The sequence below is a fragment of the Myxocyprinus asiaticus genome, chromosome 22 (genome assembly GCF_019703515.2).
Source record: "Myxocyprinus asiaticus isolate MX2 ecotype Aquarium Trade chromosome 22, UBuf_Myxa_2, whole genome shotgun sequence".
In the NCBI taxonomy this organism is placed as follows: domain Eukaryota; kingdom Metazoa; phylum Chordata; class Actinopteri; order Cypriniformes; family Catostomidae; genus Myxocyprinus; species Myxocyprinus asiaticus.
This window is the reverse complement of record NC_059365.1, coordinates 11,109,758-11,131,348: the sequence shown is the minus strand read 5'-3', so window position 1 is coordinate 11,131,348 and position 21,591 is coordinate 11,109,758. Positions and strand designations below refer to the sequence as shown.

At 37.8% G+C, this 21,591-nt stretch overlaps 2 protein-coding genes across 2 annotated transcripts in view; one reads left to right on the top strand and one right to left on the bottom strand.

Annotated features, from left to right (window-relative positions):
• The window catches only part of LOC127413221 (copper-transporting ATPase 1-like), a 29,653-nt gene extending 22,093 nt beyond the window's left edge, over positions 1-7,560 (bottom strand). Inside the window, exons 1-4 of the mRNA XM_051650173.1 lie at positions 7,479-7,560; positions 7,234-7,387; positions 3,887-4,013; positions 55-544 (exon numbers count right to left, since the gene is read on the bottom strand). Of these exons, the coding sequence (XP_051506133.1) occupies positions 55-544; positions 3,887-4,006 (610 nt within the window). The 5' untranslated portion in view covers positions 4,007-4,013; positions 7,234-7,387; positions 7,479-7,560. The remainder of the gene's footprint in view (positions 1-54; positions 545-3,886; positions 4,014-7,233; positions 7,388-7,478) is intronic.
• Positions 7,561-17,170: 9,610 nt separating this feature from the next.
• On the top strand, positions 17,171-20,741 carry LOC127413169 (F-box/LRR-repeat protein 3-like). The gene is made up of 4 exons (XM_051650050.1): positions 17,171-17,260; positions 17,461-17,560; positions 17,752-17,785; positions 20,141-20,741. Exons 1-4 carry the CDS (start codon positions 17,171-17,173, stop codon positions 20,739-20,741), a joined length of 825 nt encoding a protein of 274 aa, XP_051506010.1.
• Positions 20,742-21,591: the final 850 nt, after the last annotated feature.

The window sequence follows — 21,591 nt, the reverse complement described above, 5'->3', positions numbered from 1 at the left end:
GACACTTTTAACTCAAATGAAGGCAAATGTCACAAGCTTCAAAAAGCGTGTTACCTTTGATCTTCTCAACCCCTTTCAATTTCCCAATTTTGCCCTCGATGGTGGTGGTGCAGGACAAACAAACCATTCTTTCGATTCGCATTTTCACCACCTCCACCCCACTGGAGCTGCGAGAGGTCGGCCCTTCCAGTGGACTGACTGCCGGGCTGCAGGCCACATCAGGAACCAGGCAGCTCATCAACTCCTCAACCTGTTCCACACTAACCAAAGATGGGACAAACGTGATAGCCAGGCCCTGGTTATCAGAGCTCTCCTGAGTCCCAACCACCCCTTTCTTCTGGGCAAGCCTGCTCAGAGCCAGCTGGACTGAGCCCGTGCTAAAGCCTGCTTTATTGAAGACCTTGGTTTCTGTTGGAACTGGTGCTGATGTACTGTTTGTCAGGCTGGACTCAAAGCCCATATCGTCAATGGCCTCTGCTAAGGATTCTGGATTGTGGTGAGTTTGGTCATATATCACAGTTGCGTTATTCAGATCCAAAGACACCTGAGGTAGAAAAAGAACATAATGAATGCTCTGATCTTCTACACAGTTCACTGGGTTAAAATGGGTGGTTGTGTTTGATAAAACTCTTGGTATAAAGAAGATAGTCCTGGATGCTGATTGGTCAATGCAGGGTTCAGACATTTTTTGACCAATGAATTTTCATGAATTTTCCAGTCATTTGTGATAACTAGATAGAGATTTTTTTTAAATCATTCAAATTCAGACCAATTTGTGAATTGGTTTGATTGATTTCTTGAAAAGAAATCACATGAAAGAACGATTTGGACAACACTGCTGCCTGTGAGCAAATTTTAACCTACACTAAAGCAATATCTGGCCAATGAAATATTTCAGACCTATCAGAAAAATGTATATTCACTATAGACATCTTCAAGTCTTTTTCATGACTTTTAAGATTTGATTAATTTCCATGACTTTTCCAAACCTGGTAAACATAATTGGAAAAACCCCTGATATTTCCAGATCTTCCATGACCATTAGAACCTTGTCAATACAACATTCCAAACATGGAATGTTTACATGCTTATAATGTTTTAAAGGGATAGTTCACCCCCCCCCCCACCCCCCAAAAAACCTCTTTAATCATTTACTCACCCTCATGCCATCCCAGATGTGTATGACTTTCTTTCTTCTGAACACAAACAAAGATTTTTAGAAGAATATCTCAGCTCTATAGGTCTATATATGATGTACGTGAATGGTGACCAGAACCAAAAACTAGATATAGTCAGTATAAAAGTAATCCATAAGACTCCAGTGGTTTAATCTTCTGAAGCGATCCAGTTGGTTTTGGGTGAGAACAGACCAAAATATAACTCCTTTCCACTGTATATCTTGCCATTGCAGTCTCTAGGCACAATCATGATTTCAAGCTTAATTACACTTACTAGTGTTTGATGCATGCACAGAGTGCTAGATGCTGTAATAGAAAGTATAATCTATCTTGAAATCATGATCGCCAGTAAGAAGTACAGTGAAAAGGAGTAATATTTTGGTCTGTTCTCACCCCAAATCAACTGGATCGCTTCAGAAGACACTGATTAAACCACTGCAGTCTTATGGATTACTTTTATGCTTATGGATGAGTTTATCTCCTTTCTGGAGCTTTTGGAGTTCTGGTCACCATTCACTTGCATTGTATGAACCTACAGAGCAGAGATATCCTTCTAAAAATCTTTGTTTGTGTTCAGCTGAAGAAAGAAAGTCACACACATCTGGGATGGCATGAGGGATCAGAGATAAGAGTAAATGATGAGAGAGTTTACATTTTTGGGTGAACACCCTTTAATGAACATTTGCGTCCTCAATATTCTTATTATCTAGTAATGGTTTTATAAATGCATTATATACATGGTGACTATAGTAACAGCTGAAGGGGTTGCAGGCACAACCCATTAACAACACCTGTTTTCTACTGTAGTAACAATATAGCATGCCAACAAGTTAGACAGCATAACTCTTGCATTTGAGATTTCTAGATTGTGGGGAGTTTGGTCAAACACAGTTGAATTTCTCCACTCCAGAGACACCTACGGTGCCGATCTGGGTCTTATAAATTTGTTCACAAGTTAAATTGCCCAATAAAAGCAACTTGTTGAACAGTGCCATTCCAGCAACTAAAACTGACACATGCTTTTGCTTGCACAATATAACTCATGAAATCATTACATAGTGCAACACTTGCATTTTAGCTTCAAAGCAAATAAATGTGTCTCATGCTGCGAATGTGATTCCTCAAGCAGCTTACACTAGTGATTCACTCATATCATCATGTGACCCTTAAACCCTGACTACAACATGAAGTCTGTTTCCGCACAATAAGCACAATCTAGACAAAGCTTCCTTTTTGTGTATAGGGAATTGACTGTGCTCTTAGACAGCACCATATTGTTTGTTTCTGTGTTTAACAAAGACATTTTTTGGCACTTTTGGTCAATAGCAATACCGTCAGCTCCTGCTTTTCAAAGGTTAAAAAGGCATCTTAGACAAACAGCTTATTAAATTACCTGCTTGCTTGACCCATGTCTGCAGCGCTAACTGTGTTTTAAGGAAAAGGGCAGGATGAATTAACAACAATTATGTTGTGTCTCGAAGTTCAAATTACAAATGGATTTGTTCAATTACAGGACAGTTGCTGGAGGGGAGGCTCTGGTAAATGTTATTACCGGCTTATATTGCTGTCAGATTGCTTTGTCAGCCATCCAAAGAGCCCTGGTGTTTAGAATCATACAATGATTCATGGAAAAAGGAGACCTGGAAATGTAATCTGTGGGCCAGCTGGGTTTATATTTGTTTGTTTATGGACAAAAGCTGAAATTTATGCTCATGATTCTTGTGGGAAAACCCATCAGCTGGAACAGTAAGTTCTGAATGTGTTACAGTAATAGTAAACCTGAACATATGGCCAGATCTGGATAACAAATATGATCGTATCATGTATGATCAGTGAACTTGTATATAATAAATATATTATATAAAAGTAAATGTGTATTTGGAGAGGGTCAGTTCTGTTAAAAAAATATTCCGGGTTCGATCCAAGTTAAACTCAATCAACAGCATTTGTGGCATAATGTTGATTATATTTCGACTCATCCCTCCTTTTCTTTAAAAAAGCAAAAATCGAGGTTACAGTGAGGCACTTACAGTGGAAGTGAATAGGGCCAAATTTTGGAGGGTTAAAAGACAGTAATGTGAAGCTTATAATTTTATAAAAGCACTCACATTAATTCTTCTGCTAAAACTTGTGTATTTTTTGAGTTGTAAAGTTGATTAAATCGTTATTTTATGGTCATTTTAGAGTTTAAGGATTTACAGCATTACGTTGTCATGACAAAGAAGTTGTAAAATTGGCTATAACTTTACACAGAAAAGGTTAGTAAGGGATTATATCAAACTAAATCACGTTAACTTGCATATTGTTTACGCCTTGTGGCTATACCTTTAAAACGGTGAGTATTTTAACATTTACGGATTGGCCCCATTCACTTCCATTGTAAGTGCCTCACTGTAACTCAGATGTTTGCTTTTTTAAAGAAAAGGAGGGACGAGCTGAAATGTATTTTTGTGGTAATCAACATTATGCCACAAAAGCTGTCGATTGAGCTTAACTTGTATTGAACCTGAAATGTTCCTTTTATGGGTCAAGTGGGCACAGTTATCAGCCAATAGCAGTAATCTCACAATGGCCAAATCAGCCAATATATTGGTGTATCACTATTAAAGATAATAATACACATTGTAATCACAATAAATAAATGAATGCACAGCCTTCCAAGTTACTTATGTTACCTTAGTGTTAATAAGATGTGATTTAACCCTCACCTGTATATGAATGACACCTGGCAGACCACCAATTCGCCCCTCAATGGACTGGACACAGGAGCCACAGGTCATGCCCTCCACCCCCAGAGTAACGCAACACAGGTTAGTGTTCATCGCCATACCAGCTCTGAAAGATCGCAGAAAACAGGAGGGTATGTAAAAACATGACTGAATAACTTAAATGACAAAGTATCCAGCACCAGACACATAAGCTGCTTTCTAAGTGATTCAGAAGAGTGAGGTGTTATGCATTGTGCATATTTAGAATTCATCTTTAATCACTAAAGACAATTAATAGTTAAACTTATGTACAAATAAATGGACAATATTTTCTTGTTGTAGATGTGAAATGCAAAAGAAAACTCTGCGAAACCTTGATACAAGGTGAGAAGCAAGTGGTCAGAAAATGCAGTACAACATACAAGCTTAGGACAATGGAACAGTTTTGCCTCTCATAAAAAAGTAGAAGTGGAATCAAATGGTAATAACATGGTACTGAATTTTTACCATATTCATGTACCACAGTATTTTCATGGTATTTTAAGGTAATTCAAATTCTACCATGGTGAATGTCCAAAAATGGTACTTTCTTGTCATTTTTGCTATTGTTAAGCCTGCCAATTTCACAAACTGTTAACAAGACTTGGCTTATAATTTTCATAACATCCTCTGAATTTTACTGTCACATTTTAATTAAACTAGCCTATGTCTCTTCTAGAGACCGAATATGTGACCAAAGCAACGTACACTTGCATTAATCAATATTTACACATTTTTAAATCACAAGCCTGTGTTTCTATTTACATACATAAAAAGTTTAATGTTTAATTTACATAAAACTTTGTTGGGGCCTGGGTAGCTCAGCAAGTATTGATGCTGACTACCACCCCTGGAGTCAAGAGTTTGAATCCAGGGCGTGCTGAGTGACTCCAGCCAGGTCTCCTAAGCAACCAAATTGGCCCAGTTGCTTGGGAGGGTAGAATCACATGGGGTAACCTCATCATGGTCGCAATTAAGTGGTTCTCGCTCTCAATGGGGCGCGTGGTAAGTTGTGCTTTGATCGCGGAGAGTAGCATGAGCCTCCACATGCTGTGAGTCTCCGTGCTGTCATGCACAACGAGCCACGTGATAAGATACGCGGACTGACTGTCTCAGAAGCGGAGGCAACTGAGACTTGTCCTCCGCCACCCGGATTGAGGTGAGTAACCGCACCACCACGAGGACCTAATAAGTAGTGGGAATTGGGCATTTCAAAATTGGGGAGAAAAGGGGATTTAAAAAAATCACATAAAACTTTAATATATATATATACAGACACTGGCAGCCAAAAATTTGGAATAATGTACAGACTTTGCTCTTATGGAAAGAAATTGGTACTTTTATTCACCAAAGTTGCATTCAACTGATCATAATGTATAGTCAGGATATTAATAACGTGAAAAATTACCATTACAAATGCTGACTACCACCCCTGGAGTCAAGAGTTTGAATCCAGGGCGTGCTGAGTGACTCCAGCCAGGTCTCCTAAGCAACCAAATTGGCCCAGTTGCTTGGGAGGGTAGAATCACATGGGGTAACCTCATCATGGTCGCAATTAAGTGGTTCTCGCTCTCAATGGGGCGCGTGGTAAGTTGTGCTTTGATCGCGGAGAGTAGCATGAGCCTCCACATGCTGTGAGTCTCCGTGCTGTCATGCACAACGAGCCACGTGATAAGATACGCGGACTGACTGTCTCAGAAGCGGAGGCAACTGAGACTTGTCCTCCGCCACCCGGATTGAGGTGAGTAACCGCACCACCACGAGGACCTAATAAGTAGTGGGAATTGGGCATTTCAAAATTGGGGAGAAAAGGGGATTTAAAAAATTCACATAAAACTTTAATATATATATATACAGACACTGGCAGCCAAAAATTTGGAATAATGTACAGACTTTGCTCTTATGGAAAGAAATTGGTACTTTTATTCACCAAAGTTGCATTCAACTGATCATAATGTATAGTCAGGATATTAATAACGTGAAAAATTACCATTACAATTTGAAAAAAAAATTCAGAACTTCAAAGAGTTTTCATCAAAAAATCCTCCACGTGCAGCAATGACAGCTTTGCAGATCCTTGGCATTCTAGCTGTCAGATTGTCCAGATACTCAGGTGACATTTCACCCCACACTTCCTGTAGCACTTGCCATAGATGTGGCTGTCTTGTCGGGCACTTCTCACGCACCTTACAGTCTAGCTGATCCCACAAATGCTCAATGGGGTTAAGATCCATAACACTCTTTTCCAATTATCTGTTGTCCAATATCTGTGTTTCTTTGCCCACTCTAACCTTTTCTTTCTGTTTCAAAAGTGTCTTTTTCTTAGCAATTCTTCCCATAAGGCCTGCATGAGTCTTCTCTTTACTGTTGTACATGAAACTGGTGTTAAGCGGGTAGAATTCAATGAAGCTGTCAGCTGAGGACATGTGAGGTGTCTATTTCTCAAACTAGAGTCTCTGATGTACTTATCCTCTTGTTTAGTTGTATATCTGGCCTTCCACATCTCTTTCTGTCCTTGTTAGAGCCAGTTGTCTTTTGTCTTTGAAGACTGTAGTATACACCTTTGTAGGAAATCTTCAGTTTTTTGGCAATTTCAAGCATTGTATATCCTTCATTCCTCAAAACAATGATTGACTGATGAGTTTCTAGAAAAAATGGGGCCTGACTAGATTTGATCAAAAATTACTTTTTTCAAATAGTGATGGTGCTGTTTTTTACATCAGTAATGTCCTGATTATACTTTGTGATCAGCTGAATGCCACTTTGGTGAATTAAAATACCAATTTCCTTCCGAAACCTCAAATAATTTGTACATTTTTCTAAACTTCTGGCCGCCAGTATATATATATATATATATATATATAAACTTCATGATGGACCCACACTGGTCATTTAATTTCATTATCTCTTCTTAGTCACACCACAAGAAAAAAAAAGTGTGACATCAGCTCTATGAAAAATCACAATTATAATTGATTAATAATGCCATTATACTGCCATTATAACACGTCATACAAATGATTGCTCAATAATAAAAACTTAATTGCAAAAGTGCTACAACTTCAACTGAGTTTTCGTCTCAAATACTACATATTATTAATGACATAATGCTTTGGCATGTAATAAAATATTAATTACATACACTTGTAAATCTTCTCATTCGTACATTAGCCTATTGTTTGTTCGGGCAGAGATTTTCAGAGTCATTTTCTGATGTTATAAAACATCCACACGCAATATGTCTCAGAAGCCATCAAGCTAACGTGAAAAGCAGATGTAAAGAGCACAAGACAGGATTTTGTATTTACCTTTACGCGATGTGACGATCCAGTATCACAGCAGCAGATGTTTTAAGTCTCATATGATGTGATTCACACTTGTTAGTGTAGTTTTACTGCCACTTTTCTACACCAGCATCAGTTAGCTGGCAGACTTTCCTCAGTCTTTTGCGAGATTTACGTCCTCAATTTAAAAAAAAAATAAAAATATGCCCACATCGAAATAAAAATAAAAGTGTGTAATGTCTACATACAGCAAGAGAATGTATTCTTACAGATGTCGCGCTGGAGATTGTTAAATCCATGCGGAATGTTGCGCTTTCACACTGGCACAAGGAGAACAACGTACGACTTTCGTGAATTGTTGGAGAACATCAACCACCGCTTCAAACTGCGCAGACCTGAATGTTGTCGTGGCAGATTCAAGGGTTTCAATAATGCGTATCCTGCGTGTTGTGAGGAAAATGATGCTGTCACAGTCTGAAAGTATCTCAATGAATTAAGAAATAAACCACTGGAAACTGAAAAAGTATTATCTGAACAAAATCAAAAAAAGCAAATCTACCAGTAAATTACAAAAAAAGAGGTTGACTCTTTAAAAAAAAAAATGAAGAAAAAAAAATGAACAAGAAATATTCCATTTTAAAATTCAATGTGCTGGAGACATGTTTATTATTTTTGATCACTGCACTTACTACATCATCTCAAAAATATTATAGTTGGATTCTTGACAAACTATGACTCCTTGCTGTTTTATTTAGAATCACTTTGTTATAGCAATTGTTTATGTATTCATTTTATGTAAATTTATTTATTAATTAATTTGACATGACATCCTGAGAAGTTAGGGTTAGGTTAAGGGCTTTGATGGGACACACAAGCATGTATGTTTTTCAATCAGGGCTGGATTGGTAATATGGCATAACGGGCATTTTCCCGGTGGGCCGACGCATTTTGAGGCCGATCAGGGGCGGTCTGGCCATCGTGAGAACCGTGCGGGCCAGCCGCGATAAGCTGAAATGAGCCGCTGCCTTATGCAGAACTGTCCACAAAACGCTCCGCGATATGCCGAAGGGGGCAGCGATATGCAGAAAAGGACAGCGGACCGATTTCTCTTCCCAGTCCACCCCTAATCATGACAGAGACTTTCCATTACCTTTTTACATTATTATTTTCGTTTGCTAATAATTTTGTCAGAGGTAAATTTTGGTAGCCTATGGATGATAGGGATATGTTCCAATCAACTTTCGGAAATGTCTGAACAACATTTGGACAATTTTACCATATAGAAAATACTTTAACTTTATACTACATTTTTGTATTCTATTAAATGTCATTATTATAGTTATTAATGAGTAAATTATTGTCCTACCTCTTCTAAAGCGGTGCATATAAACGGTGTTGTCACGTGGCATCTGTTACTGTTCTCAACGCTGTTCAGGGCGCACCAGTCACAGTCATTTGTAAGATTTAAAATATATGGATTTTTTTCTGGAGATTACACGGGTGGATTTCCATTGGAATTTTACGTGCAGTCCTTGAAATTATTAGATTTAAACAAGCATAATCTTCGTGTGCAAAATATTTCCTGTCAAAAAGTAAAACAATGTGATGAGTTTTGAATGCAGCCCAATGAATGATCAGGGGTGGACTGGGAAGAGAAATCGGTCCACTGTCCTTTTCTGCATATCGCTGCCCCCTTCGGCATCCTGTGCTAACCAGCTGGCCCCCATCTTCACACAGATCTTCAATAGATCACTGGAGCAGTGTGAAGTCCCATGCTGCTTCAAACATTCCACTATCATCCCCATCCCAAAGAAACCAAAAATCACAGGACTTAATGACTACAGACCTGTCGCCCTGACGTCTGTGGTCATGAAGTCATTTGAGAGACTGGTGATGACCCACCTGAAGGACATCACTGGACCCTTTCTAGATCCCCTTCAATTTGCTTATCGAGCAAACAGGTCTGTGGATGATGCAGTCAACATGGGATTGCATCATATCCTGCAACATCTGGACAGACCAGGGACATATGCAAGGATCCTTTTTGTGGACTTTAGTTCGGCTTCAAACACCATCATCCCAGCTATTCCCTGGACTAAATTACACCAACTCTCTGTTCCCACGTCTATCTGTCAGTGGATTACCAGCTTTCTGACAGACAGGCAGCAGCATGTGAGATAGGGGAAATTCACTTCCAGCACCTGTACAATCAGCACTGGTGCACCCCAGAGATGTGTGCTCTCCCCACTACTCTTCTCCCTCTACACCAACGACTGCATCGCCAAGACACACTGCCATCGGCCTCATCCGAGATGACGATGAGTCTGCATACAGAAGGGAGGTTAAACAGCTGTCTGTCTGGTGCAGTCAAAACAACCTTGAGCTGAACACGCTTAAAACGGTGGAGATGATTGTGGACTTTAGGAGGAACACCGCAACACTGTCCCCCATCACCATTCTAAACAGCACTGTGGCAGCAGTGGAGTCATTCAGGGTCCTGGGCACTACCATCTCACAGGACCTGAAGTGGGAGACCCACACTGACTCCATTGCGAAAAAGGCCCAGCAGCGGTTGTACTTCCTTCACCAGTTAAGGAAGTTCAACCTGCCACAGGCGCTGCTGATACAGTTCTACTCAGCAGTCATTGAGTCTGTTCTCTGCACTTCTATAACTGTCTGGTTTGGTTCAGCTATGAAATCGGATATCAGAAGACTACAAAGGACAGTTCGGACTGCTGAGAGGATTATTGGTTGCACCCTGCCCTCCCTTCAAGAACTATAGACTTCCAGAATGAGGAAAAAGGCTGGAAAAATCACTCTGGACCCCACTCACCCTGCCCACTACCTTTTTGAACTGTTGCCTTCTGGCCGACGCTTCAGAGCTCTGAGCACCAGAACCGTCAGGCACAGGAACAGTTTTTTCCCTCAGGCTATCCATCTCATGAACAGTTAAATTGCCCCATTGGGCAATAACTATTTGCAATACACAGTTTAGTATTTTTTTATATTTGTCCAACACATCCAACCTCTTCTGCCATTTCATTCCACTGAAAAAAAAGATTGTATTAGATTTGCACTACCTGTGTGTATGTGTGTGTGTATGTATGTGTGTGTCTGTACATATGTGTATAATTCGTTTTTATTTTTATTATTATCTATGTCTTGCTGCTGTTTTTGTATTGTTTTTGTATTGTTGTACACTGGAAGCTCCTGTCACCAAGACAAATTCCTTGTATGTGTAAGCATAATTGGCAATAAACTGATACTGATCTTCTGATTCATATATATGTGTATGTATATATGTATGTGTATGTATGCGTGTGTGTGTGTGTGTGTGTGTGTGTGTGTGTGTGTGTGTGTATGTGTGTATATACATATCTGTGTGTGTGTGTGTATATATATATATATATATATATATATATATATATATATATATATATATATATATATATATATATATATATTGTCTATTGTGTATTCTATATTTACTTTTTTCTTTTCAATATTTATCTATTTTTTTTCAATTTTAACTGTTTTTTAAAAGTCTAGTTGCTGTTGTTGTATTGTTGTGTACTGGAAACTCCTGTCACCAAGACAAATTTTTAAGACTCTTTAAAAATTGAACGACTATGTTCAGAGGTGCAGGATTTTAAGATAAATAAATGTTTTATTTTGCACATTGAAGAAGAGCGTCAGGATTAGAAAATAATGTTTTGTCAATAAAAGAAGGCATTTGTGATAAAAAAAAAAAAAAAAGTCATTAATTGTAGGCTAAGCCTAAAACCTACTTTGTTCAGGAGGCCTATTTTTTCAGATAAAAATGTAAGTACATATAAATAAGCAGTATGAGAAAAGATTATGTGGGAGTGAGGGGAGTTAGAAAGTAGAAAGTGGGGAAAATGTCAATGTTCCAATGTTCCATCCTCCCCATAATTTGTTCATCTTGTGATGTCATTTTACACTTGTAAATTGTTAATTTAGCCTACCCTTTGTTTAGATTTCCTTTTTTATGCTGGATAAAACATTTTACACAATGTCACTTTATGTCCCTTGGATATTATTTTCTCGAGGTAAATCTTTTTGAAAAAGATGACATTTGATTTTGACCCAAAAACCTTAGGTTTATCGCATCCCATATCGCTGCATATTATCCAAGTTTTTATCGCATATCACATTTTTCCTTTTTACTGTGCAGTGGTCAATTCTTAATTTTTTTTTTTTTTTTTTTTTATTCTTTAGGCTAGTATTAGAGACTATTTAGCAGAGATGGGCCACTTCTATTAAAATGAATGGGAGAAATTGGAACACTCAATCAATGCGCTCTGAACTCCCAACGGTCAACGGATGTAGAAAGGAAGTCTTTTATCTTACAGATAAAAGAGCCAATCAACCACTGATCTACTATATATATATATATATATATATATATATATATATATATATATATATATATATAGATAGATAGATAGATAGATAGATAGATAGATAGATAGATCAGTGCAATCACCTTTTATATACAGACATCACCTGTCAATCAACTCTAGAATGTGCATGTGCATTAGCTATACAAGCAGGGAAAATTCAGTTTAGGAGATTTTGGTCTTTTTCCATTTAATTAGATAGGAGCTGCACTGGCATGACTGGAAATAGCCTGACTTGCTAGACAGACTTTGTTAATATTTAATATGGAGGGGCAGAGAAATACTGTAAGAAATTATTCTTGTTATATGAGGTAATAATGTTATTTTGCATATATTACCAGACTGACTTTCTCGCATTTTCTTAATACCAACTTTCTGAATATTATACTTGCTATATGTCACTACCAACTTTCAAACCAAACCTACGCCCTTGTTTGAAATAGATCAGGAGTTATGGTGCAGTCTGATTAGGTAAAGGGTGAGGAGACCCCCTCTAGGACAGCTAGTTGTCACAATGGCTGTGTCTCAGTATTAGAAGATATTTGTTATCTCTAGCAGTTGTTTTGTATGTTGGCTTCACACACCTTGTTCGAAACTGTCTTAAATCAGAATAAAATTTTGTGAATTCTGGTGGGATGCTGTGTCTTGGCAAAGCTTTTTTATATTCTAAATTTGCTGGGTACTATGCCCAAAGAGTAACAGCTCCATCTACTGGCCAGTTGTAAATTAAGAATATATCCGCTCATATCCTTTAAAATTATTTGTAGAAAAACCATGGCCTTTTAAAGGGATAGTTCACCCCAAAATAAAAATTCTTTCATCATTTACTCACCCTTATGCCATCCCAGATGTATATGACTTTCTTTCTTCTGCAGAACACAAATGAAGATTTTTAGAAGAATATTTCAGTTCTGTAGGTACTTACAGTGCAAGTGAATGGTGGCCAGAAATCTGACGCTCCACAAATCACTTAAAGACGGCATAAAAGTGATCCAGAAGACTCCTCGTGTTTAAATCCATATCTCCAAAAGCGATATGATAAGTGTGGGTGAGAAACAGTTCAATATCTAAAAGGTTAGTTCACCCAAAAATGAAAATTCTCTCATCATTAGCTCACGCTCTTTCTTTTGCTGAACACAAGCGAAGATTTTTAGAAGAATATCTCAGTGCTGTAGTTCCACACAATGCAAGTGAATGGTAATACATAAGGCTCCAGTGGTTTAATCAAGGTCTTCTGAAGCAATGATTTCATGATTTCAAGCTCGATTACACTTCCTATTGCACCATCTAGCACCAAGCATTAGGAAGTGTAATCGAGCTTGAAATCATGATCGTCAATAAGACTACTGCTGTCAAGATGGACAGTCAAAAGGAATGGAACTGGATCGCTTAAGGAGACATTGATTTAACAACTGGAGTCTTTCATTTTTGGGTGAAATATTCCTTTATTTTTTTGGAACTTTAATTCAAACCTAATGCAATTTTTGCGAGTATTGTGTGGCATATTTGTGTACAATGTTTTGTGTGTGATGTTTTTTGTATATAATCTAATGGCTAAAATGATTGTACTGTACAACCCACAGGAATTCAATTGTTCCATAAACATAGCAACAAAAAGTGTTGCTTGTCCTCAGTTTCCTTGATGTTTAGTTTGTTTCAGTTACAAAACAATACAATGGTGAATGCCCCTTTAATTTAATAGTTCTGCTCTATAACCTGATACAACCTCTTTAGAGTCATTAGTCATTTACTGTAAAACCTGTGAGCCTACTGGTTTATATCTTTTTATTTGGCATTTTGTTCTAATATCTTGTTGATTAGCCTACTACACTAATAAACAGAGACCTAATCTTCTTTGATAATGTAATGAGGAAAAAACATATTCAAACTGAACTGTTTGCTGAGGGGTTTGCTTTCATGTTAGAAACACAATTACTGCCAACAAAATTGTTTCTGCCATGTTTAGACCAACAAACCATGAAAACACAGAAGAACTAGTTGTATGAGAACAGATATGCAGCTCACACAAATATGAGATCTTGCCTTGTCAACAGGCTTAGGGTGACGATTCTCTTTGACACACTGACCTACTTTCGCACAGTGACATTCACCTACATTCACCAGTGTGCACATTCACCTTCTTTTCATATTTTGGTATTTTTATTTTATTTATATTCATAATATATTATTGAATATATATTAAATAATATATACATACAATGAAATAAGATAAAAAAATAAAAAAAAGAATGTGCATGATGTGCAAAATAGAATTTCATGCATTTACCTAATAATGCTTTAGATGCTTTTAAATATGAATTATTCAAAATGCAAATATACTTTATTTGGATAGTATTTAGTTGAAATGGGGGTACATTTGAGAAGCACGCTCAGATACAAGGGGTTGATAATGCATGCGTGTAAAATCCATGTTTTCTCGTGCTCACGTGCCAACTGCCAACGTACTTGTTTACAAGAAATTGAGAGACACACAGCCACTGCTTCAGTTGTATTTGGTAAAACTTCACAGCAAAGCAAATCATACTGTTTTTGGGATGGTTTGCCTTTGTTGACGAAGAATCCTGGAACAATAAGTATATATTTGTGGTCAAGTACAGCGATATGGTTGACTCTCTCTTGCAGGTTATCTTGAAAATATATGTTTTTTGTTGCAGATGATTTGTTGGCTGTATAGTTTAATAACATATAGGCTATGCTTATATAGGCTATAGGTGTATAGAGAAAACACTGCGTAAAAACATAGATTTTTGACTAGCAAAAAGTGTCATTGTCAATGTTAAATATGCTTTTAGAATGAATACATTCATTCATACATACATAAATACATATACATATACATACTGTACATACATACATAGGCCTGCATACATACAGGTTATGAATACACAGCCATACAGTACATGAAAGTCTAAGATCACTAGTGAAAATGCTTTATTTTGTATTAATTTCTATTTTAATACAATTCTTCATTGCATATTGTATTATCAGCATAACAGTTTATATGAAAAGTTTAATAGAAAAATTAAATGTATTAGTTGGCCTATTTGTTAAGTCCCCCTTTTGCTTTAATGGCAGCATGGACTTTTTTCGTTTTTGCTAAATCTGATAATCTGTTATACCAGAATAATTTGAGCATTCAGTATATTCCAGAGAGCATCTTGTGTGCTTCATTGGAAGCCAAGAAATCTGACCTTTTATATAAAGAATTTAACAATGTCATGTCACATTGTACATATACTGTATTTACATTTGATTGGTGACCTAGAAATAGTGCAGGATCTTAAATATTTTCTCCTCATTTGTATAAATTATCTTTGATTTACATTTTTCAAAATCCTCAAACTTTGTTTATTTAAGATTTAATTTAGACAGACAGACAGATAGATAGATAGAGTATACAGTATACGTCTACATATAAAGACTGCTCCTATAATGTGCTGTAAGTCAATTTGGATAAAAGCATAAATAACAGGTAAATAAAGCTAAATGTAAAGTAAATTACAAAAATTATATTTTTCTTTTTTAGCAGCTGGAGGACTGCATTGTATGTTCTGCTTGTTTTAAAATCTAAAGATTTATAAAGCTATATGAGCATACTCTAAAGTGATCAATTGAGTATTTTATTTTAACAGGATGAAACGAAGATGATCAAATTGTCAGAGCTTCACCCCCACAGAGGGCAGAATCAAGAGAGTCAAGAGTGCCATTCCGATCTACATCCAAACGGGTTCCTTCACCTCAGAGAAGCCCGCTGAAGAAACCTGGGGCAACCTGCCACTGCATGTCGACCTGCAAATATTCCAGTACTTGTCTCTGGTAGACCAGGCTTGAGCTTTGTCCGTGTGTTGCCGATGGAACGATGTCTTTCACATCCCAGACCTTTGGAGGAAATTTGAATTTGAGCTGAACCAGCCAGCTACATCTTACCTGAGTTCTACGCACCCAGATCTCATCCAGCAGATCATCAAAAGACATGCTCAGCACCTGCAGTACGTGAGCTTCAAGGTAGGGCACAGGTGTGATAGTGTCCTAAAATTTCACCATACATGGAAATGATCTGTTTACAGTGTGTTTATTGAACACAGTGACTCTGTAACATAATAGGCAAAGTCCTCTGAAAGCATTGATTTTGGGACGATGAGGATCACATAAGAGTTTGCATGAAGTCTCTCCTAAATAATAGGTTTGGCATCATGCCATTCCTGATGTGTATGACTTCCTTCCTTCTGCTGAACACAAATGAATATTTCAGCTCTGTAGGTCCATACAAATAGAATGGTGGCTAGAACTTTGAAGCTCCAAAATGCATATAAAGGCAGCATAAATGTAATCCATTCAACTCCAGTGTTTAAATCCATTTCTTTGAAGCAATATGATAGTGAAAAAAATCTTTGCTTGTGTTCAGCAGAAGAAAGAAAGTCATTCACATCTGGGATGGCATGAGGATGAGTAAATGATGAGAGAATTTTCGTTTTTGGGTGAACTATTCCTTTAATGTTGCGTACAGCATACAATGACAATGACATTCTAGAGAACTGTGAGCTTCCAAATCTGTGGCAACCATTTGGGGAATGGGAAGGGTCCTTTTTCTGTTAATGACAATGAACAATGCCCTATGCCATCTCCTTTCTGTTCATGAAATGACAAAGTGCACAATGTGAGGTCCATATAGACATGGTTTACTGAGTTTGGTGTGAAAGTACTTGACTGGCATGCTTAAAGCCCAGACCTAAACCTCATTGAACACATTTGGGATGAATTCAAATGCAGACTGCAACATCAGCGACCTCACTGATGCTTTTGTGTCTGAATGGGAGCAAATCCCTACAGCCATGTACAAACTAGTGGAAAGCCTTTCCAGAAGAGTGGAAGGAATTAAAACTCATGGTTTTGAATTCTAATGCTCAACTGTTAAGACATCTACAGAACCATCTAAACATCTAGATGTCAGGGGCCATAATACAAAAACATCCTGGGGGCCTGGGCCCTGGAGTCGCGAGTTCGAATCCAGGGCATGCTGAGTGACTCCAGCCAGGTCTCCTAAGCAACCAAATTGGCCCAGTTGCTAGGGAGGGTAGAGTCACATGGGGTAACTCCTCGTGGTCGCTATAATGTGTGGTTCTCGCTCTCGGTGGGGCGCGTGGTGAGTTGTGCGTGGATGCCACGGAGAATAGCGTGGGCCTCCACACACGCTACGTCTCCGCGGTAACATGCTCAACAAGCCACGTGATAAGATGCGCGTATTGACGGTCTCAGACATGGAGTCAACTGAGATTCGTCCTCCACCACCCAGATTGAGGCAAGTCACTATGCCACCATGAGGACTTAAAGCGCATTGGAAATTGGGCATTCCAAATTGGGGAGAAAAAAAAAATACAGAAACATCCTGTAGAATCTTATCCATTAAGTGGCGATTTCAATTGTCAGATCTTATCTTAAGATTTAAGATAGGATTTTTCTGTAATACAGCCCCTGGTTTGTAAATATTATACTATGTTTGTAATTTGAATTTTCGAATCATGCTTATTGTTTATGTGGACACAATTACTTTCTGGTTTCCATGGGACCAGAACCCATGTCCACTGCTCACATTAGCACCACAGGAAAAGGTTTAAATTGATGCAGAAATGTAGTGCATGTAATTATTGGGTAATAATGTTTGAAAATGAACCAGATGACAGCAATACATTTAGCATTCCTTGCAGTATGGGCTTGTCACCACAGTTGCTTGACCTTCATGAAATAATGTTTTATTTAAAGGATATGAGAAGCCCGCGGCACTTACTTTGCATGTCTGGTCTGTTTTCAGTCACACTTCGTGTCCGCTCTGACGGTGGTGTTTGTAAATTCTAAGTCAATGTCCTCTATTAAAATTGATGACACACCGGTTGACGACCCTGATAAAATAAATTCGCACAAATCTCACATAAACATAAAAAAAGTTATGCAGATTTTTACATAATGAAAAGAAGCTTTCTTTATGGCCATTAAGATTTTTTTTTTTTTTTTTTTTTTTGCATTGTAAAATTATTTTAATGACATTTAAGCACATTTCTCCATAAAATGTTGTACCAAAATGCATGCTAATGTTTTACTTTACTCTTAACAGTGCAAGTTACACAAACCCTTCAGCTGTAAAACAGACAATTAATGCTTTAAATGTGTTTTACATAAATCATATTTTAAAAAATACACATAAAGTACTTTATAGTAAATAACTTAATTAAAAGTCTCTGTATTAACTAATCTGATTACAAGAATTTAAAATGTAATGGCTTGACTAAACATTATTAGATTCCATTGTATTAAGATTACACTTAACACTGCGCTTAAAGTTGTTTATTCTGTATTCTCAATGGTGATTCTTTATAATGTTATACACAAACTGTACTGTAATACATTTTTTATTTAAATCAACAAAAAGGCAGTACAACAAATACTAACTAATAAATTGTTGAATGATAATTAATTTATCATAATTTAATAATAATTTCACTTCATTCATTTTTAACATTACTGTAATTACAATGAGATGTTTTATTTAATTTTTCTGCATTATGGTAATGAGTATTGGGGAAGAGATTGTGCTAAATTGTCATGAAAATAATGTCACATTGCAAAAAAATCTTTAACTCCAGGTTCAATACAAGTTAAAGGATTAGATCACCCAAAAATGAAAATTCAGTCATTGTTTATTCACCCCTCTGTTGTTTTAACCCCATAGGACTTTCTTTATTTTTCTTAACACAAAGGGAGAAAGTTTGAGAAAATGTTGTGGTCACTGATGTCATACAATGGCAGTTTATGGTGACTACCTCTCCAAGCTTCAAAAGGACACAAAAGTATAATTCAGAAGTCTAATAAATTATTCCATGAGACTCATGATTGTTATGAAAGCATACGATAAGGTTTCGTGCTAAACAAACCGAAATCTAATGTATTATTTATTGAAAATGTTCACTGACCGTTGATTTCCGGTACGCATTCATGATAGGGCACGAGAGCAACAGTTTACGTAGCCCCCTCGCGACATTGGGACGTTCAAGTGAAAACTCATTTTGTTTATCTAAAAACAGGTCCTCCACAATGGCAGCGACAACAGAGCACAACACAGCTGCACACAAAACAGAACAGAACTACTAAACATGTCTGAAGAGTTTGTAGTCGAAGAATTGATGCATTTCTATGCCCAGCCTTGTATTTTTGAACGGAGTATTCGGAAATCAAATAGAGCCTACAGGCAGTCACAGTCACACCGTGTCCTAACCTGACGGCAAACGATTTGTGATAAAAGGTATATTTTATCGTAGTCAGAGTAATAAGAGATTTTGTCCAAACCAACAGTGACAAGCGATGGTACATTCTGTTGATCACTTGTTTTCTATTTTTTATTTGTCCTTTTGAAGCTTGAATAGGTGGTCATAAACTGCCATTGTATGACATCACTGAGCACAACATTTTGCACAATTTCTCCCTTTGTGTTAAAAACAAAAACAAAGAAAATCATGTAGGGTTATAACAACACAGGGGTGAGTAAACAATGACTGAATTTAAATTTTTGGGTGAACTATCCCTTTAAGTTCAATCGACTGCAGTTGTGGCATAATGTTGATTACCACAAAAAATTTCAACTTTTTTTTTTTTTTTTTAAGGAAGCAAAAATCAAGGTTACGGTGAGACACTTACAATGGAAGTGAATGGGGCCAATTTTTGGAGGTTTTGAAGGCAAAAAATTATAGCCTATATAAGCATAGCCTATAAAATTATAAATTTAATTTTATAAAAGCACTTGTATTAATTCTTTTGTTAAAAATTGTGTAGTATTTAAGCTGTAAAGTTGTTTAAATCATCATTTTTACAATCATTTTAGGGTTTGTTGACATTACATCGTCATGGCAACAAAGTTGTAAATTTGAGTATAACTTTACACAGAAAAGGTCAATAAATGATTTTATCACACTAAAATCATGTTAACATGCATATTGTTTACCTCTTGTGGCTATACTTTTGAAATAGTGAGCATTTTAAGGTTTTCGGATTGGCCCCCATTCACTTCCATTGTAAGTGCCCAGTTTCATAATAACCCAGAGTTTTGCTTCTTTTTTTTTTTAAGAAAAGGGGGGACAGGTCAAAATAAATGTTTGTGGTAATAAATATTATGCCACAAATGCTGTTGATTGAGCTTAACTTGTATTGAACCGAGAATGGTGCTTTAAACAATATTTGGCCCTGCATAGGTTTAATATTCTTTGAGTAAAATAATATTTCTTATTTCTTATTTCTTTCTTTTTTTGTTTTTTCTGTGAAATTTAATCCAAGCATGTTCTTGACAGGTTTTGTGAGATTCACCCTATAACCTCCAAAATCCACATATTGTTCTGTCTTTTTGCCTATGCATGAACTAATGTTAATGATGTCAATATTATGAATTTACATACACAGGGAACACTCTGTTTCCTGTAATTACTTACACTTATTTATGAGCACAGTCTCACCGTGTCATTTCCTGCCCATCAAGGCATCCTCTGTGTGGCTGATCAGTGTCATGGCCAGCAGGAGCTGGCCCTTAACTACCACCTGCTGAGTGACAAGTTACTGTTGTCCCTCTCCTCTGAGAAACACGTACACCTAGAGCACCTGCGCATCGATGTGGTTAGCGAGAACCTAGGCCAGAACCAGTTCCACACCATCAAAAAGAGCAGCTGTGATGCCCTCATCCGCCACTCGCCCCAGGTCAACATTGTCATGTACTTTTTCCTGTACGAGGAGGAGCACAAGCCCTTCTTTCACGAGGAGATGCCCGTCACACACCTATACTTCGGTCAGGCGGTCAGTAAAGACATGCTGGGGCGTATTGGGCTGAACTGCCCACGTCTCGTGGAGCTTGTTGTGTGCGCAAATGGGTTGGAGCCACTTGATGAAGAGTTGATCCATATTGCAGATCGCTGCAAAAGCCTCACAGCCATTGGTCTCGGTGAGTGTGAGGTGACCTGCAGCGGTTTTATGGAATTTGTGAAGATGAAGATCCACATTGAGGTCTCAAAATATCTGGTCCAGATTTGGTTCCCTGATATGATACCCACATGGTAGAGATGAAAATCTGCCCTGCGTATACACTATATTGCCAAAAGTATTCGCTCACCCATCCAAATAATTGAATTCAAGTGTTCCAATCACTTCCATGGCCACAGGTGTATAAAATGAAGCACCTAGGCATGCAGACTGCTTCTACAAATATTTGTGAAAGAATGGGCTGCTCTCAGGAGCTCAGTGAATTCCAGCATGGTACTGTGATAGGATGCCACCTGTGCAACAAGTCCATTCGTGAAATTTCCTCGCTACTAAATATTCCACAGTCAACTGTCAGTGGTATTATAACAAAGTGGAAGCGATTGGGAATGACAGCAACTCAGCCATGAAGTGGTAGGCCACGTAAAATGACAGAGCGGGGTCAGAGGATGCTGAGGCGCATAGTGCGCAGAGGTCGCCAACTTTCTGCAGAGTCAATCGCTACAGACCTCCAAAGTTCATGTGGCCTTCAGATTAGCTCAAGAACAGTGCATAGAGAGCTTCTTGGAATGGGTTTCCATGGCCGAGCAGCTGCATCCAAGCCATACATCACCAAGTGCAATGCAAAGCGCCGGATGCAGTGGTGTAAAGCACGCCGCCACTGGACTCTAGAGCAGTGGAGACGCGTTCTCTGGAGTGACGAATCACGCTTCTCCATCTGGCAATCTGATGGACGAGTCTGGGTTTGGCAGTTGCCAGGAGAACAGTACTTGTCTGACTGCATTGTGCCAACTGTGAAGTTTGGTGGAGGGGGATTATGGTGTGGGGTTGTTTTTCAGGAGCTGGGCTTGGCCCCTTAGTTCCAGTGAAAGGAACTCTGAATGCTTCAGCATACCAAGAGATTTTGAACAATTCCATGCTCCCAACTTTG